Raw genomic sequence first — 19714 nt, forward strand, 5'->3', positions numbered from 1 at the left:
AAACAAGTAAAAATACAGTTTGGTATCCCAGCCTGAATCATATCTTAGATGATCCCGAAACTCATGTTTGACAAGTCCAACATGATTCTTGCGAGATTACACCCAAGATAGCTTTTTGAATCATCCAATTTGGCTTTAAAATGAGGGAGATATGATGTTTTAAAGTTTTAAAGAAAGTCTAAAAATTTCAAGGACATAAATGATATTTTCGTAATTATTTACACGAGACAAAAGAACAAGCAATAAGAAAATATTCGTTTTAGTACCCAAACATCATTCAGAACTTCCTGGACACAAACTATATATGCATTTTAATCATAAAATACGTTGCGAACCTTCTCGCGCAATCAAAACACCGAAAAGAGGTCATCTTGACTCGATGTTGACCATCGTCAAAATCCAAATCCTTAACTTAACTAGTTTCTCAACCAATGATCGAAAATACACCCGAGCCCCTCGGGACCCCATCCAATCATACCACCAAGTACAAATACATTATTCAAACTTATCCAAAGCCTCAAAACACCCACGGGAACATCAAAATAAAGAATCGAGGCTCAAAGTGAATAAAATTTCTCTTAAGTTGTTGCATCTTTATTCTTTCAAAAAAGTGTTTCAATCACACTTAAACACTTCGGATTATTTCCAAACTTTTTACACAAGTTCAATTCAACTATATAGACCTATCCAAAGTCTCGGAATACCAATTGGAGTCCAATAACATCAAAGTCAACTCTTGGTTAAACTTATGAACTCTTAAGTTCTTCAAGTTGTCCACTTTCGACAAATAGTGTCGAATTCTTCTTGGAACCTTCGAAACCAAATTCGAACATACGTACAAGTCCAAAATCATCATACGAATCTATCAGACTAATAAAAACCCGATTCCGAGTTGGTTTACCTAAAAGTTAAACCTTGGTCAACTCTTTCAACTTAAAACTTCTAAATCAAGAGCCATTCTTCCAAATCAAGTAGCCCGAATGCTGCACCCTAGATGGCGAAAGTCCAGTAGCTGAAAGCATCACTAGATTAGGCTCTGACCGCGTGCCTCTTGAAGAATGAGCTGGTGACTCAAGAACTACTAGAAAACCAAACCCGACCATACACTCAAGTCACAATACATCATATGAAGCTACTCAAAGTCTCAAACTACCGAATGGAATGCTAAAGCTCAAAACGACCGGTCGGATCATTACAGTGGTGTTTGGTGTGGCTTACTGGTTGTATAACTTGTACTGGATTAGATGAGATTATTGGACCTAGAATTAGTGTGATCAGACTAAGATGAGGTATGTCTGGATAATAATATCATTGATCAGCTTAGAGCTTGGCATTGGTTTTAGTCGGGTGAGAGAACTCCACAACTTATGGGTTGAGTGAGTGGTATGAGTTTTCACACATTTCTTACATAATTAGTTGTGTGGTGAAGTTTTGAGAAAGGTTGTATTTGATTGAGTTTATTCAACAGTACCAGGTTTGATAATGGGCAGCTATGGTGGTTGGAGATGTTGCTGTGGGCATATGAGGGATGAGTTACGTCATGTGGTTATACTTTGAGGATGTATTAATGATTTGTTTCAGCTAGTTGAGGTTGATACAATGTGTATATGTGAGAATCATGTCTTTGGGAAAGGTTTGGATGTGAAATATTATTCTAAGGCTTATAGGTTGTGGTTGAAGGAATATTCTCCAGTCGAGGTGGTGTTGACGAACCCATGTGGGTTGAGGTGACGTGGGATTACCCGTGTGTATAAATATGGTTAGTTTGTACAATGATTTGATGGCTTTGGAACTATCACGACCCCAATTTCCCTCCGTAGGATATCCTGATAGTATCTAGTCTCTACCACTAGGTAAGCCTAACCGTTAATAATAACTTGAAAGATATAATCAACAAGATACTAAAACAAGTCTAATAAACTCAAATAAACTTCCGAAAATAAAATCTCAATAAAACACTCCCCAAGACAGGTAGAACTGAGTCATAAGCTCTATTGAGTACTATTAAAGTGTATACTACATCATTGTCTGAATGAAAATACAATAAAAAGTAAAAATAAGGGAAGGTGACTCCAAGTCCTGTGGACATAGAGCAGGTATACCTTGAAGTCTCCAAAAGTAGCAACTCAAATCAACTCTAGCGTTCGACACATGCAAACATACCCGGATCTGCACAAAAAGATGTGCAGAAGCGTAGTATGAGTACACCACAACGGTACCCAGTAAGTATCAAGTCTAACCTCGGTAGAGTAGTCATGAAGTCAGTCAAGACACATACTAGGATATAAATAAATAATATTTAAACTGATGCGAAAACAAGTTAATAAAATGAGCTAATACCTAAATTTAAGCATGGAAAAAACATAAAGGTAACAACTAAAGAGAACCACAATGATCATATATAGACAACAACTGCTAGAACAAGGAAGAACGAAGCAACAAGAAATGTTGCCATCAAAACTCTTTGTAACATGGCATAAATAATAAGAATAACAATGAGGTACCGCCTCATGTACAATAAGAACCACAACCGAGGTACCGCCTTGTATAAATCAAGGATCACAACCGAGGTACCGCCTCATATTTACATTTTTTAATTTGAATCACAATCTTTCCTAATACCACCGTGTGAGCCTTATATTTGAAATAGGTTTTGAAAATAATTTTTCCATAATAGTTACACGCACTTTAGCCCCCTTATGACGCCGCGTGGCTTCATGTAGTTCCCGTACAAGAAACACGCACATAAATCCCACCTTATACCGCCGCATGCACATTAGCCCCAAGCCTTATACCGCCGCATGCGCGTCAATATCACATCACAATAACAACTCGCACCACAAGTGCCCATATATCATAACTCTCCAACAATTAACAATATCAATATTTGCACAACAATAGCCCATGGATCCACCATAACATGTACGAGAAGATCAACAACAATAATGAATGTAAAATACTCAACTAGAAAAATTTTGCCTCAACGTGTTTACGTCTTCCACAACATCAACACTGAATAATTAAACAATGAGAAGGATAATGTATACCCACGATATTAGATAAGACTAACTCACAATAAAATAGATAACGTATAACAATGACTTCAAATAATGAAAATCAGTAATGAAAGAGATAACATGAACAATAACTTCAAATAATGATAATCAACAATGAAGAGATAGCATGTAACAATAAAAGAGGCAACAAGTTAAAGTAAAGCACGAGAGCAATTATCAATTAGGATGTAGACCAGTGTTAACGAATCATTTAAGGCATGTAAGGATAGATTAACATAAGTAAGAATAGATTGACTATGAGAATTTAGAACATGATATGACAATTAAATTAAGGTGTGGAAGGAGTATAAGTAGCCTAGACCAATCAAATACCACGTACAATCCACATTCCCATTCGTCACCTTGCATACACGGCTTTCACATAGCACAAATGAATCAATCAATACTAATCCCGAGGGGTAGTTCCCCCACACAAAGTTAGGTAAGATACTTACCTCACCTAGGCCAATTCAACTCTTGAAAATAGCTTTTCCCTTAAAATTCGTCTTCACATGGCTCAAATCTAACCAAAATCGAATTAATATCATCAAATAATGCAAGGAAAATCGATTATGATCTTTACACTTTTTCCAAAAGTAAAAAAAAGTCAACCCGCGGCCCGCTCGGTCAAAACCCAGGTCCAATAGTAGATTCTCACAACCCATGACCCCACGAGTTCATATATATGATTAGTTTCGAAATTCGAGTCCTAATTGACTCTCAAAACTCAAATTCTTATTTTTCAAAAAATTTGACAGTTTCACAAATTTTTACTTTGATTCACATGATTTTGATGTTAAAATCTAAGATATATTGATGGAGTATGATTAGAAATAGATTAGAATCACTTACCCAAAGTTTGTTGGTCAAAATTCCCTCTCCAAATCGCCTCTTACCGAGTCTATGGTTCAAAAATGAGAGATTGAGAGAAGATAGCCCGATTTCCAGCCCTTATGTTCAACACCAGTTATCGCATTTGTGATATGGGTTCGCAATTACGAACTAAGTCTCGCAATTGCACCACTAACAGAATTGGGGAATTCTCACAAATGCAAAGATGGGTTCGCAATTGTGAATCATGTTCCCCTTGCAAAAGAGACAAAACTATCGCAAATACGAACCTAGCCCAGCCCAAGACTTCTTCGCAAATGTGACCCAGACATCGCAATTGCAATACATGTGGTTTCCCTACTAAGGTTGCAAATGCAACCTTGGTGTTCGCAATTGCGACACCAGAGGCACCAGACACCAGATCCTGCATGTTTCAATTCAAAACTTTCCGAAACATGTCTCGAAACTCATCCGAGCCCTCAAGGCTCCAAACCAATCATCCACACAGGTCTAAAAATAACATACAAACTCGCTCACGTGATCAAAATATAAAAATAACATCTAAAACTACGAATCGAACACTAAAACGCATAAGTTTCAAAGTAAATTTTAAGAACTTCTAAAATTACAACTAAAGTCTGAATCCTACCAAATCAACTCCAAATGATACCAACTTTTGCAGACAAGTTCTAAATTGCGTAACAGACCTATTCCATGTCCCAAAATCAAATTCCGAACTCAATATCTAAAAGTTAACCTACGGTCAAAATTTTCAACTTCAATTTGCCAAATTTTAGCAAAACAACGCAAATCAACCTACGGACTTACGAAATCAATTTCGGGCATACACCCAAGTCCAAAATCACGATACGAAGCTATCGAAGCCATCAAAACACCCTTCCAGAGTCATTTTTGCGAAACTCAATGTTTCATCAACATTTCTAACTTAGCATTCTAAGCCAAGAATCAAAGGGTCCAAAACAGCCCGAAAGCTTTCCGGAGGAACTAATCAACCCCGCAAGTCATAAAACCATAAACACACTTGTGTGAAACATCAAAATGGGAAACGGGGCACAATTTCACAAAATGACCGATCAGGTCGTTACATTCTCCCCTTTTAAAACAAACATTCGTCCTAGAACGTGCATAAGGACATACCTGATCGGATATTAGACAATCTTCATTATCTTTCTGTTCTCTCTAATTTCCAAGATAACTTAGTTGTATCCTATAAGAGGAAGAAAAACGAACTCCAAATTAGCGACTTGAAAAGCTAGTCTACAATTTAGTAGCAAACATAAATAATGGTAATTATATAGAAAATATATATAACCTGTTTCAATATAAGGAAAAATCACAAAATCAAACAAAGTACAAAGAACAAATCAAACAAAGCAGATTAAAGACAAAATAAGAAAACACTTGAAGCAATGAACTTAAGTTGACGGTAAACGTATGACTACAATAGATAAAAGAGATTCAAAAGTACAAAGAAGATACAAAGTAAAGAGAAACGAAAAATACCGACGGATTTTAAGCAAAAAGAAGATCTTAGATGCGAATAATACATGGCGCTTGGTGTATGACTGTTTGACTTGAGATTTTAATATTCATCATATTTGAGTTCCACCACCTGTTTATTTATATATACATTTGAGATGAAAACTCCTAGAATTACTTGGATGCGGGTTGTTTCAGTATTTTCTTAGAATCCTTTTGAATCTTGGCATTAAAGAGTCCGTGCTAGTTAAAAATCTTTTTCTATTTTCAGTATGTTTCATACCAATATAGCCTACCTATTTTTGTAAATTAGCGGACAAAAAGGTAGAATGCACTAAATAGCAAGGAATTAATGCCTGGTATGTGAATCATTAATTATGGTATCAATTCAATAAAGTATCGGATTGTTACGAAGACTAAACCAATTGATAGCTTACTTGGTTAATATGCTAAATATAAATGGCAAGTAAATAAGTGCCATATAAACTTAAACTTCAAATACCAAAATTGGAGGACTTCTTACATACTTTAATTAACAAAAAAGTAAATAAACATAATTTTAGTTAAGGTTAAGGCCCTAAATATTATGAAAATAATTAAATGACTATTTTGTCTAATGTAAATTCTATTTTTAAAGGATAAAAAAGGCGAACGATATTTCGCTAATTGACTTCGTGCATTTAATATAAAATAGATAGATGTAAGAAGTTAATATTTTCTTGTACATGTTGTTTGTAGCATAGTCGTCTTAAAATACATAAAGCTTTTAACTTCATATAGTAATATTATTATTTATTTTGCTAAAAATTAATGCAAGTTAATAAGATGTTAGCTATGTATTTTCAATATATTACTTCGATATTGTTGCAAAAATCTTTATTTATTAATATAAAAATTTTAGTAGTTTAATTCAAAATTATAAAATATTTATACTTGTTAAAAGTAGAGTCTTTCTTTTCGAGATTCAATGTGTGCCAGCCACATTGTCAGCGTATTTATGGCAACCAAATGTTGCTGCTAGCTTTTTTTGTCTATATGCGTCTTTAAGCTCGGAGAAAATAAATCGAGTCTCGCCATCATTCGGCCATCGCCATACTCATCCCGCCTAACCTGCGCTCTGATACCAAGTTGTGCGCTCAAACCAGCACAAAGACACTCTTTATGATATTATCCATTTTTTGGGTCAAGCCAGTACGATGTTTTTCAAAAGACCCTATATCATTAAGCATTGTTATACATTATATGTAGCTTCCCAATCCTTTTATCTATCAATGTGGGACTTGTTCGCACACTCAACAATTTACCCCTCGATTTGAGTTTCACATGGCCTATCATCAAGATCCATGGGTCTACTCCTCGAACTAAGTTCCACATGAACCACTACCATAATCTTTGGGTGAACTTTCAAGATTCACCGTGTGCCACCACAGAGATTTAAGTCAATCGAAGCCCGATACTAACTTCTTTTTTTGTGTGCATCTCTAAGATCATATAGGACCTCATGATATCACCTTGTCATCCTCATATTCATTTCGTCAAACTTGCGCTCTGATACCAATTGTTGGGCAATGAAGATCCTCTTAATATGGTGTTATATTGTCCGCTTTGGGTCAATCCCGTACGATTTTTCGCAAAAAAGGTTTCACACTATTAAGAGATTCATGCTCCTTATACGCAGATTTTAAATCATTTTAGCTAGCAGTGTGGAACTTCATTGGTATACCCAATATTTATTATAAAGATTTCTTCCTTTTTTCTTTTTTTCCCTTAGAAATTTCAATATTATTTAAAAAGAAATAAAATCATAAAATTTATTAATAAATTATTTTTGGAGTCTTTCATTATTTTTTGTCTCATGAACATCTTCTTTCGTTAGTCTTGATATGGTTTCAATCCGTTAGTCTAATCGCCCTGGTCCTATGAAGTTTTGTCTTATCATTATGGTGCTCCACTTCGTTTAAGTCTGTTCAAAAGCTATAGTATATGTTTCTTTGAAGGATTTCGGAATCCAATGACCTACATATTTTTGGCATCATCAATTTTTGTATTTCTTTTAGGGAGCAACTAGAAAGACTAGTAAGGCTAGAGGCGGAGCTAGAATTTGAACCTTATGGGTTCAGAATTATAATCCTTTTAAGTTATTGGGTTCTAAATTAATAATTTGTACATATTTAATTAATTTCTTAATACAAATACATGATCTAAAAAAACTATTGGGTTTGACCGAACTCGCAACCAACAATGTGGCTCCGCCCATGAATAAGGCAGATTTTCACTTCTCCTGGATTTCAATTACCTATTACATGATTGCATATCTACTAATATGTTGTATCTTTTCAATTACCTTAATTACTTATCTTTTCAAAATGGCTCTAGTCCTTTCTCTTCTACATCTCATATTGTTTACTATGCAACTATGAATAGAGACTAGCAGTCTACTAAATAGTATACAGAACCAGATTCTCTGTCTGTTCCCACAATAAATAAGCAGAAAGTAAAACATAAAATATTTACGTGAAAAACTTTCTTCTCAAGGGATTAAACACCACGACCTACCTCAGTAGGATTTCAATTCCACTAAGCTGAGCAAATTTCAGATTACATCTTATTGTAATCTAAGAATTAAACTCTTAATCCCTCACCCCTTACAGTAACTCTATTATAAGCTCTTTGTAACAATTATATTACAAAGCAATACTCTTTGACAAACTCTAGTCAGCACAACCAAAACAACAATGATTGAATATTGTCCTATAAAATACTTCTCGAAAGCCGTATAGGTTTACACGTAAAGAACAAAAGACAAAGACTAAAAAAACTTAAGGACTCAAGACATCATCAGTGTTAGGCTCAGGTTCATGAAAAATTTGACGAGCGCAAAATATAACATAAAATTATTGCTCGCTAGTCAAAGATAGTATAGATTAATTATTGTTTCCACAGGGATTGGATTTAAACAGTCTTCGAATAATCTCCAGTTGATTACTATCCAGGAAAATTAATACTTGATTTGATGACTATCACTACGATTAACTACTAAAAATTAAGCAACTAACAATTAATCACAAAAGACAATAAATGAGCAACGAAGAAATATCAATGAGAGGAATAATGGTATTTAACTAGATAGGTGCAAGATATTTGACCCGGGATCTAATTCTTGAGTTAATTCACTCTATAATACGACTGATTCTCACGAATTCAACCGATAATCAGATTACACTTGAAGTTAATGTTCCTCTTTCGATTAAATGCTAATTTAAGTAATTAATCCATTTGAAGCACGTTAAACTATTGCAACAATAAAATGATGGTTATGACCTAAAGGGTAACTTCTCATGAATATTTCTCTATTTTCTAGTTCGATTAACAACTCAAGAAGCTCTTTCGATTATCTATTTGAATCACGAATTTAAATTAGAGCATAAGATGTGAAAAAATTCAATATCAAACTCCTCTTTCGATTTAGCAAAATAATAAATAAATCCACAATACAAATTTAAGCTCCATTAATTAATTGTAACAATTATCAAGAATCGAATCCCTAATCAAGTTATCAATACACCGTATCTATCAATACCCTAATGAAAATTACTCCATAGCAATAGAGTAAAACATCTCAATAAGGTTCACAAACAAAGAAAACATCAATTCTAATGATTCGATACAAACTCTCGTATTGCACCGATTGCAGGTTGAAATATTGATGAATTCTTGAGTCTTCTTGCCTTAGTTGGTTCTCCAATGTTTTATAGGTCAAAAATCCCTCAAAAATGTATTTTCAGTGTATTTATACCAAGTAGGATCGAAACCGAATGAAACTACCCTCTTTGAGCCGAAGTGGAAAAACTTGCAAACTTATTACACTTCATGTGTCTCACAACATGTATCATACTGCATCGCATCCGTGTACTTTACTCAGTTGCAAGCTCTCTGAACTCCGCGTGTCTGACATAATTTTACCTTAGTGCATCGCACCATGCATTGCAATAAGACGCGTTGCAGCAATGCTTTTTTTTGTCAGACCAAAGAAACCCAGTCTCTAAAGTTGTCAACCTTCTGACACATATTTGCACTAATGCGTCGCACCATGATAGGCTTTGTGCGTCGCATTAGTGCATTTATTCTAGCCCTTGCACTTTCTTCCCACTTTTGTATACAACGCCTGTCCACGAATCCCGATTGCGATCTCGGTTTAATTCTTTAGCTTTTACTAACACTTCAAAGCTCTAATTATCCTTTTAACTCGGAATTATTTCATGAAAGGCATGAAACACGTAATAAGTGCAAATCACCATTGTTTAAGCTCAAACACACATAAAATGCTGTAATTTAGAGTGTAAACTACGGCTAAAATACGGGGTTTTAGCCTACAATCAACACCCCACCCTTAGACCATTGCTCGTCCTCGAGCAATCAATCTACACTTCACATAGGGTTGACCTTTTTGTCAAACAACCTCCCTAACACATCATGCCAAAAATATTTAAAATAGACTAAGAACCCTATCATAACATCCTTACCTCAAGACTCGACTCAAAAGCACCACGTATTTTTCACAACCTGTTCACTTACTCTAACACAGAGGTCAAAGACTTTACCTTACCTTTGCAAATCATGTGCCCTCACACCAACACTAGAGATAAGTTCCACACACAATAAAATTCAAGAGCAAATAGGAACTCAAGACAGAAAGAATTCACTCACTCTCAAAAATAAAATTTATGCGCCACAGAGAAAATACCATTAGCATGCCCGTAGTGTAGTACTCTACTAATTGAGGTCATTCAGTCAAGGATCAAGAAGGACTTTATTTTGGTTGTAATATAGGTTGCGGGACGGGTAGGATACATATGGATATAGTGGCTACACCTCCCAAAGCACTTTAATACTTACAATTTCATAATTTAAACCCCACACTTGTATTGGACCAAACCCCAACCTTCACATCATATTAACACCAAGCTCCCAATTTCTTTAAGTGCAAATAAATCAAGATTTACCCCTATTAAGGAATAATTTTCTTTATAATATATACACACCAACAATTTTGTTTTCTTTTTCTAGACTCTAATTTCCTCTTCTTTTTTCCAGTTCCCTACAAGTGGCTCTCGCAATAATTGTTTTCCAAACAGTGCACCTTTTTTTTTCTATAGTTCCACTTAACAATCCAACCATACCTCCACTTAGCTTTTAACAAGCTCATAAATATATCAACTACTCAAGAGAGGTAAACAGTTCAAACAGGATAGTCATATCAAACATATGGGTCCAGCTTGTAGTGTGGTTGCCAAAGAAAATATGATTACAGGCTCAAAAAGGATAACTAGGATACAAAATAATTAGGCGGGTCATTGACATATAATTCGCTCAACAAAGAAATGCCTATATCACTTCCTAGACTGAACAAGACTACTATTTCACTTTGAAACACACGAGGCAAGTTCTAGACATCAACTGACATGCACATGATATAAATAACATCTTACCCACGTTGGCACATAACTCACTCAGGATCAGATCAATCCCTACTCTCTAGTCAAAGCAGTTAAGCACAGTTACAATCAACCAATTTAAGGCACTTATTTAAGAGTTACGAACTAAGCCTAGGCGTCACAACTAAGGCACTCACCACTCACAAGGCATATGCAGTTAAGGTAAATTGGTTCAAATTAGCACTATGATTCAAGATTCTTTATTCCTATCAAACAAAAAATTAACTACACCCAGTTCAATTAAAACCCTTGGAAAAGAACCGCGACACAAAGAAAAACTAAGGGAAAATTACTACACTACCTAAGAAAGTAAAATAAAATAGAATAAAATATAATAAAAGACATATTTTTGGATTTTCAAATTTTTTAATTTTTTTTAAAATTATGTTTCTCTTTCGACTTCAAATCCCTCAAGAAGTCAGTCGATGAAATCCATCGTTGGGCAAAGTCGAACTACTATTACATGAGATACTAGCTATTACAGGCCAACTAAAATTCGGAGTTACGATTATAGGCCACATTGTCTAATAAGTAAGAAACAAAACAAAACAAATACAAGCAAATAGGAAGATCCCACCCCACACTTAAGAGATAGCATTGTCCCCAATGCAAAGCAATAAACAAGGGTGGTAAGGGACTCCCTAAAGCCTAGGCCTAGTCATCGGCACCATCAGTAGTGCCGAGAATAGCAGTCTTGTTATCGTCTTCCGCAATAGAGTTGACATCTTCATCATGACGAAGTGTAGGACTACCATATAATCCCAGAAAATGCCTGGCAGGGGCACCCAAATGGGACTGCTGCATAAAAGCCTCAATGTCAACCTCCCTATGAGCAGCTCGAAGTTTATGTCAGTAAATATAAACTGCATCATATCCTCCATCCCGTCATGCCTCTGGTCCGAGGTCATAGCGACTCTCGAAGGACACGAATCCTGCACATCAGTGATATCATAAAGCTTGGTGACTGCGGGAAGCTGTCAATCAAACTGATTATCAACAGGCACACCGTGGCGTAGTAGCAACCTAGTCAACATGCTCGGATGACATATAGCCATGTTAGCATTAATAATCCAACCATCCTCGCCCTAGCCATGTTAGTAATAATAATCTTGCCCATATTCAACGGCATCTGGTTCATTATAGCATATATTAAACATACCCGGAGGCACAAACAGTGGAATCATTGCTGCTTGGTAAAATTTTCTTATTGATAAACCGTAACAACACTTTGGCGGGCTGCAAATTGGCTCTAGTCATGGTGAAATGATGATCATCATTATCCCTATTCCAAGTAGCCAAAGAATTAGGTCCGCGGAGAAGATCATGGATGGCTTGGTAAGAATGCCTCTTCATCAACGCCTCGAACTGAGTATGAGACTCATTCTTGAACCCCAACTCATCATTAATTATCTCAACAAAAAACTTGACTCTCTTTCCACGAATTTTGACAGTGTACTGCACGTCATACTGAAATTCGGGTACCCAATTGGCGTAGAACTCATTCAAAATACCAAAATTAGCTCATCCGATGGAATCTTAAAGGCCATCCAATTTCATTGCGGTGATGTTGGCATATAGCACTGGATACTTCTTATAAAACTTCCGTCAATCAATCCCAACATCAGTAGTAGGCTCTCCAGATGGGACAAAATCATGAAATCACTCGCGTGATTTGGACATCACTGATAACACCCCATATGTAGGCTCTGGAATATCAGAATCCGAGTATGGCACATCAGGGTCTGAGCCGTCTGAGGAGTCCATAGCTGTGGGTGCCATCATAGCAGGCTGGCGGCTACTAGAAGTGCCTACATGAGGACCAATATTCATACGTTTGCTAGCTCGGCGAGGCATTGTTCCTGCACAAGACAAACAACTCAGTTGTGACACAATAAAAGCAGAAGCAAGGTCAAAATAGGGGGAGAGCCACTCCACATTTATGTCACTAGCATGCTCACAGGCAAGAACCAGGGTGATCAGACTACCCCATATTCAGCAAAACAAAACATTCACAACTCACCAATAGCCATATAGAGGCCCAACAACCACTATAATTATAGCAACGTGTTTAGTCTGTGACCTCCCACCCTACACTTGAAATCCCTAAACACTCTATGAACAAAATATGCATCACCTCAAGCAGCATCAATAGTGCATCATTCTTCCGTTCAAGCAATTAGTTAAACACCTATCATACTCAATTTCTTGATGAAAGAGTAGAGAACAAAACGCACTCACGCCACTTATTTTCTAAGTACAATAAAATATCATCTAGGCATTACATGCTCAGGCCAGCGATCGATTAGCACTAGCGATCAGTTCGACACACATTGCATTTATAGACTATGACCAATCACCCTTTGCCCAGAATTTCATAATTTACATCACATTCTAGCCAACACAACCCAACATGACCAAAATCCCCATCGTTCCCATTCAAGCAATTAATCGAACACCTAGCATGCAACAGAAGAGAGGCACAACTACACACATTATCAAAGAACAATCTTGCCCAAAATCAACCAATCCAAGAGCAATCACACCCCAAACAACATCCATACCAATAATGCACTAGGGCAAATCATTACCCAACAAGAGAGTGGGTAACCAACTACAAATTGCGAAGTTCATCTTCTTCCTCTTCTTTTTGCTTTGTTTTATTTTGTTTATTTTGTTTTCAAATTAAAATCTTCTAACAAGGACTACACAAAAATAACCCACAAGAAAGAGAAGAACTTACCTGGTTGCAAGAAGAGAGACAGAGGAGGGAGTTGAGGGAGACATGTGGAAAGCGAGAGAGAGGGAGATTTGGAGGGGGGGGAGGGAGGAAGGGTTTTGTTTTCCTTTCTTTTGGGAGGTTTGGAGAGAGAGAGGGAGGGATCTTGGTGTGTTTGGGGTCGGGCAGGTGTGAGTGTTTTAGGAGATGGGGTGGAATTGTTTTTTTTATTTCTCTTTTTTTTTTTAAAAAAAAAACACACCTGATGCATCGCATAGTGCGACGCTCAGTACGACGCTCTAGTATATTTTGCCGTCTGCCAATTCTCTAATGTTGGAAATCCTCTAATGAAAACATGTGTTTCTGCGATGCATGGCGCATCGCATAGTGTGATGCACTAGTTCATTTCGGGGTTTTCCAATTCTCTGATTTATTCCTAAACTCTAAAAATTAATTGCACTGATGCGACGCCTCGTATGTAGCACTGAGCGACGCACAATATGCAATTACTTTGCATAGTTTTAATTTTCCTGCTTCTCGACTACTCCCTCACGCTCGTGCTTTATTCTGCATCAAAGTCATTCTGATAGAACCTAAAATACAATTAGTCCTAATCTATAATCAATTAAACTATTCTAAAAACAAGAAAAAAAAAATATGTTAGAAGTAGTTCTGAGTTATAGTCGTCAGCTTGACTCCGTCACTTAGGCTCATTTGATCACGATGCTAGAAGATTACTTTTCAAATCCTCCAACAAGGAATAGCTTCAACATGTGCCCATTCACTTTAAAGCTCTCATTCCCTTCCTCATCTTGGATCTCAATGACGCCATGCAGTGACATATGTTTTACCACGTACAAACCTGTCCATCTTGACTTGAATTTTTCGAGGAACAACCTAAGTCTACTATTGTATAGTAAGAATTTTCATGAAACTCTTTTGGCTTAATCAGGCGATCATGCCACCTCTTTGTCTTCTCCTTAAAGATTCGTGCATTTTCATAAGCATCCAATCTAAATTCCTCCAGTTCATTCATCTACAAAAACCTATGTTCGCCTGCAAGACTGAGATCAAGATTAAGCATCTTAATTTTCCAATAAGCTTTATGTTCTATTTCAACAGGTAGGTGACACAATTTTTCATACACTAATTTTAATGGTGAAGTCCCTATGGTTATTTTGACAATTTTATATGCCCATAGAGCTTAATACAACTTTATAGACCAATCCTTACGAGAAGCACTAATCATCTTTTCATGAATTTATTTAAGTTCACGGTTAGCCACTTCAACTTACCCACTAGTTTGGGCATGGTACGGGGTACCTGTTTTGTGTGTGACCCCATACTTAGACAATAATGTAGCAAACTACTTATTCACAAAGTGCGACCCATTATCACCGATAATCACTTCAGGTGTCCCAAAGCGGGTAAAGATGTTTTTTCGTAAGAACTCACACAGCACTCGAGCATCATTGGTACTAGTAGGGATTGCTTCAACCCATTTAGAGACGTAGTCAATGGTTACTAGAATATACTCATAAGAATGAGATGATGGGTACATGCCCATGAAGTTAATGCCCTAAACGTAAATAATTTCACACACCATAATGGAGTTTAGTGGCATCTCATCCCTCTTGCTAATGTTACCTGCCCTTTGACACTTGTCACATGCAGCAACATACGCCTGTGCGTCTTTGTACAAAGTAGGCCAATAGAAATCGGCTTCCATGAACTTTGTTACAGTGCGATTTCCACCATAGTGTCATCCAACTGCTCCATCATGGCAATGAGAAAGAATGCTTTCTATCTCTCCTCCAGGCACACACCTTCGAATCACACCATATGAACACAGTTTAAACAAGAAAGGGTCATTCCAAAAATAACTTCTTACCTTACCTTGAAGCTTCTTTCTTTGATCATGAGAGAGGTCGCGAGGCAACCATACACTAGCCAAAATGTTGGATACGTTAGTGTACCAAGGTGTCCTTTCGAAGACCGCAATAATGGAGAAATTTTGCTCATCAGGGGACTCTTCCCTTATTTCAACTATTTCAACCGGAGGTCTCTCAAGTTGAGATAGATGATCTGGGACATGATATTTTGTGCCCTTCCTATCTTTGATCTCCAAGTCAAACTCTTGGAGCAACAACACCCACCACATCAGACGCGGCTTGGACTCCATTTTACTCAGCAGGTATTTGGAACGCTGAGTGACCAGTGTGCACAATTACTTTACTCCCCACTAGATATGATCTAAACTTGTCAAAAGGAAAGACCACAACAAAAAACTATTTCTTAGTAGTGGCATATTTGACTTGAGCATCATTCAACGTCCTGCTTGCATAGTAAATGGGCCTAAACATCTTATCTTTTCTTTGCCCCAGAACCGTTCCCACAGCTATATCACTAGCATCACACATTATCTTAAATGGCTGGCTCCAATCAAGTGTAACCATAAAAGGAGCACTTACAAGCTTTTACTTTATGAATTCGAATGCTCTTAAGCACTCCAAATTGAAAACAAACTTGACATCTTTCGCTAGCAATGCAGTCAACGACTTAGTAATGCTGGAAAAGTTTTTGATGAACCTTCTATAGAACCCATCGTATCCTAAGAAACTCCTTATGCTCTTCATAGAAATCGGTGGAGGGAGCCTAGCAATTACATCGACCTTAGCTCTATCAACTTCAATTCCATGTGCAGTTACTTTGTGGCCAAGGAAAATTTCCTCTTTCACTATTAAGTGACACTTCTCACAATTAAGAACCAAGTGAGTGGCTTCACAACGTTCAAGCACGAGCTCCAAATTCTTCAAGTATTACTCAAAGTCATCACTAAACAGGGTGAAATCATCCATGAATACTTCTAGACACTTCCCGTTGAAATCGGAGAATATAGACATCATGCACCTCTAAAACATGGCAGGTGCATTACACAATACCAACGACATTCTCCTGTAAGCAAAAATACCCCACGAGCAAGTGAATGTGGTCTTCTCAAGATCGTCTAGGGAAATGGGTATCTGATTGTAGCCAGAGTACCCATCCAAGAAGCAATAGAATCCATGTGCAGCCACTTTCTTGAGTATTTGATCAACAAAGGGGAGTGGGAAGTGGTCCTTCCTTGTTGTATCATTCAGCCTTCTATAATCAATGCACATTCTCCACCCAGTGAGTATTCTTGTGGGGATTAATGGTCATCCAGTTGTAGGGACACTGGTATTGATTTGATCACTCCAAGCTCACCTTCCAATTTGCTAAATACAAAACGAGGCATTAGATTTATAGACGCACCATAATCACAGAAGGCCTTGTCGAATTTCTCGCTCCCTAACAAGCATAGTATAGTGAAGCTTCTTGAGTCCCCACAGTTTTGGTGAATTTTGTTTTGGAATATGGCACTGCAGTGGGCATTCAGCTTTACCACTATTTTCTCCTCTAATATTCTCTTGCTAGACAAGATTTCCTTCAACAACTTTGCATAAGCAGACATCTGAGTGAGTACCTCTATGAAGGGAATTTTCACATAAAGTTTCTTGAGCATCTCCAAGAATCGCCCAAAATATTTGCCATGTTTTTCCCGCTTCATCTTTTGAGGGACTGGTAGAGCTGGCATATGTCTACTTTCTTCAATATCCTTTTGTACTACACTACTCTGGCCTTTCTGCTCTTCACTTTTTTTCTCTTCCACTGTCTCGACGTGTTTGTTCACTACCTCGGGTCTTGCTTTCGCCAGTGGGTCAGCCAATGTTTTGCCACTTCTCAGAGATACAACTTTGATTGTTTCCTTTGCATTCTTTTTAGTGTTAGAGGGTAAAGTCCCAGGAGCCCTCTCAGATAACAAATTTGCAATCTGTCCCAATTTTCTTTCTAAATTCCAGATGGCCATGCCTTGCTCTCAGATGGTTGTGCCCTGAGTTTCAATTTTTTCATCTGATTTATTGATGAATGCCTTCATGAGATCTTCCATACTAGACTGATTTGACTGTTGTGGCTGGTATTGCTGCCTCTGCTGGTTCTGAAAACTGGTGGTCCTTGACCATGGGGTCTGGGATTATTTTGCTGCCATGAATTCTAGCTCCCAGTAGGTGAACTCCATGAAAAACCTGGACGTCTTTGAACCATAGCATTATAGTTGTTCCCACATTGGTAGTTTCCTCTATTAAAGTTTCCCACTATGTTGACTTCCTTAGTTGATGCTTGACACTCATGTGTAGGGTGCCCCAATCCACAAAAGTCACATGTTGCTTGCGGCTCACTCTGTATCTTGGCCAATATCAGCTTTCTTATCTCATTGGCCATGGTGTCTAGCTGGGCTTGCATGGATGTGTTAGATTCTATTTGGTGAACCCTAAATGATTTTATTCTATCATTACTCTCAACCGGATACTGATTAGCATCCTCAGATAATTCATCAAGGATTAAGACAACCTCCTCCGGTGTTTTCTTCATTAGTGGACCTCCACATGTAGTATTCAGAGTTCATCGTGAGGACGGTGTTAGTCCATCCCAAAAATCCCCGAGTTGCATCCACAAATCAATTCCATTGTGCTGACACTTTCTGACTATCTCCTTGAATCTCTCCCAAGCTTTGAAAATAGTTTCTGTCTCCGTCTAGTAGAAATTTGGATTTCCCTTCTGAACATCTCTGTTTTTGCAGCTAAGAAGTACTTGTCAAGAAAATTCGTGTTCATATCTTCCCATGTCCTGCTCGAACCTGTAGGTAAGCTACGAAGACATTCCTTCATGTTATCTTTCAATAAAAAGGGGAATGGCCTTAAATAGACTGCATCCTTTGATACTCCATTGTATTGGAAGGTGTTCATGATTTCATCAAAGTCCATCAAGTGAGTATTAGGATCTTCGTTCACCTTTCCTCTAAAAATGTAGTTGTTTTGGATAGTTTGAAGCAAGCCTTACTTCAATTCGAAGTTGTTTGGCTAGCATAGTCACCCAATGATCTTACAGGCCCGGGTGCTACATTCTCGAATTAGTCTTCCACCAAGGGTCAGTTTAGATTGAATCTTCCACCCCCATCATCGTTGACGGTCTCATCAGCAATTCTTTGGGCTGCTTCAGCTGCTATCCATGCATCTTCTTGTTCTGCTGCCCCTCTTGTAGCTAAGTCTACTCCATCATTCTCTTTTTTTTCCATGGTATCTTGAGTAGAAGTTTGACCCAATAAATTTTATGTTAATTCTCTTTCTTTTCTCAGTTGCCGCAGGTGTTTTTCCAACTCTGGTTCGTATGGTATCACTTCCTTTGAAGAGGATTGAGTCATACACCAGAGAAATCAAACCTGTATCCTGCACACAAGTGAGAAACGTGAATACACTAAAGTAAAAATTGGTTCCTGAATTAGTACAAAAAACTATTTTAAACACTATTGATTGTCAATCCCCGACAACAGCGCCAAAATTTGATGAGCGCAAAACATAACACAAAATTATTGCTCGCTAGTCAAAGATAGTATAGATTAATTATTATTTTCACATGGATTGGATTTAAACAGTGTTCGAATAATCTCCAGTTGATTACTATCCAGGAAAATTAACACTTGATTTGATGACTATCACTACGATTAGCTACTAAAAATTAAGCAACTAACAATTAATCACAAAAGACAACAAATGAGCAACGAAGAAATATCAATGATAGGAATAAGAGTATTTGACTAGATAGGTGCAAGATAATTGACTGGGGATCCAATTCTTGAGTTAATTCACTCTATAATACAGTTGATTCTCATGAATTCAGCCGATAATCAGATTACACTTGAAGTTAATGTTCCTCTTTTGATTAAACGTTAATTTCAGTAATTAACCCAATTGAAGCGCGATAAACAATTGCAATAATAAAATGATGGTTATGATCTAAAGGGTAACTTCTCACAAATATTCCCCTATTTTTTAGTTCGATTAACAATTCAAGAAGCTCTTTCGATGACCTAGCAGCAACGGCTGTGCCGCTGCATACTGCCAGTTGGTATAATAAGGCGACTTTTATAACTGTAGGGTTGACTGTATGACGGCTGGGAAACTGTTCATATATTTTTCCTTATCTGTTTCCTTCAGAACGCTTAGCCAGACATCAAAACATAGCACAACGGGATCAAA

General features: G+C 37.2%; 1 protein-coding gene across 1 annotated transcript; it reads right to left on the minus strand.

Annotated features, from left to right (window-relative positions):
* Positions 1 to 16788: 16788 nt before the first annotated feature.
* LOC107773182 (uncharacterized) lies at positions 16789 to 17487 on the minus strand. Its single transcript, XM_016592631.1, has one exon. It carries the CDS (start codon positions 17485 to 17487, stop codon positions 16789 to 16791), a length of 699 nt encoding a protein of 232 aa, XP_016448117.1.
* Between the last annotated feature and the right edge of the window lie 2227 nt (positions 17488 to 19714).

The sequence above is a fragment of the Nicotiana tabacum genome, chromosome 2, assembly GCF_000715075.1.
Source record: "Nicotiana tabacum cultivar K326 chromosome 2, ASM71507v2, whole genome shotgun sequence".
NCBI lineage: Eukaryota > Viridiplantae > Streptophyta > Magnoliopsida > Solanales > Solanaceae > Nicotiana > Nicotiana tabacum.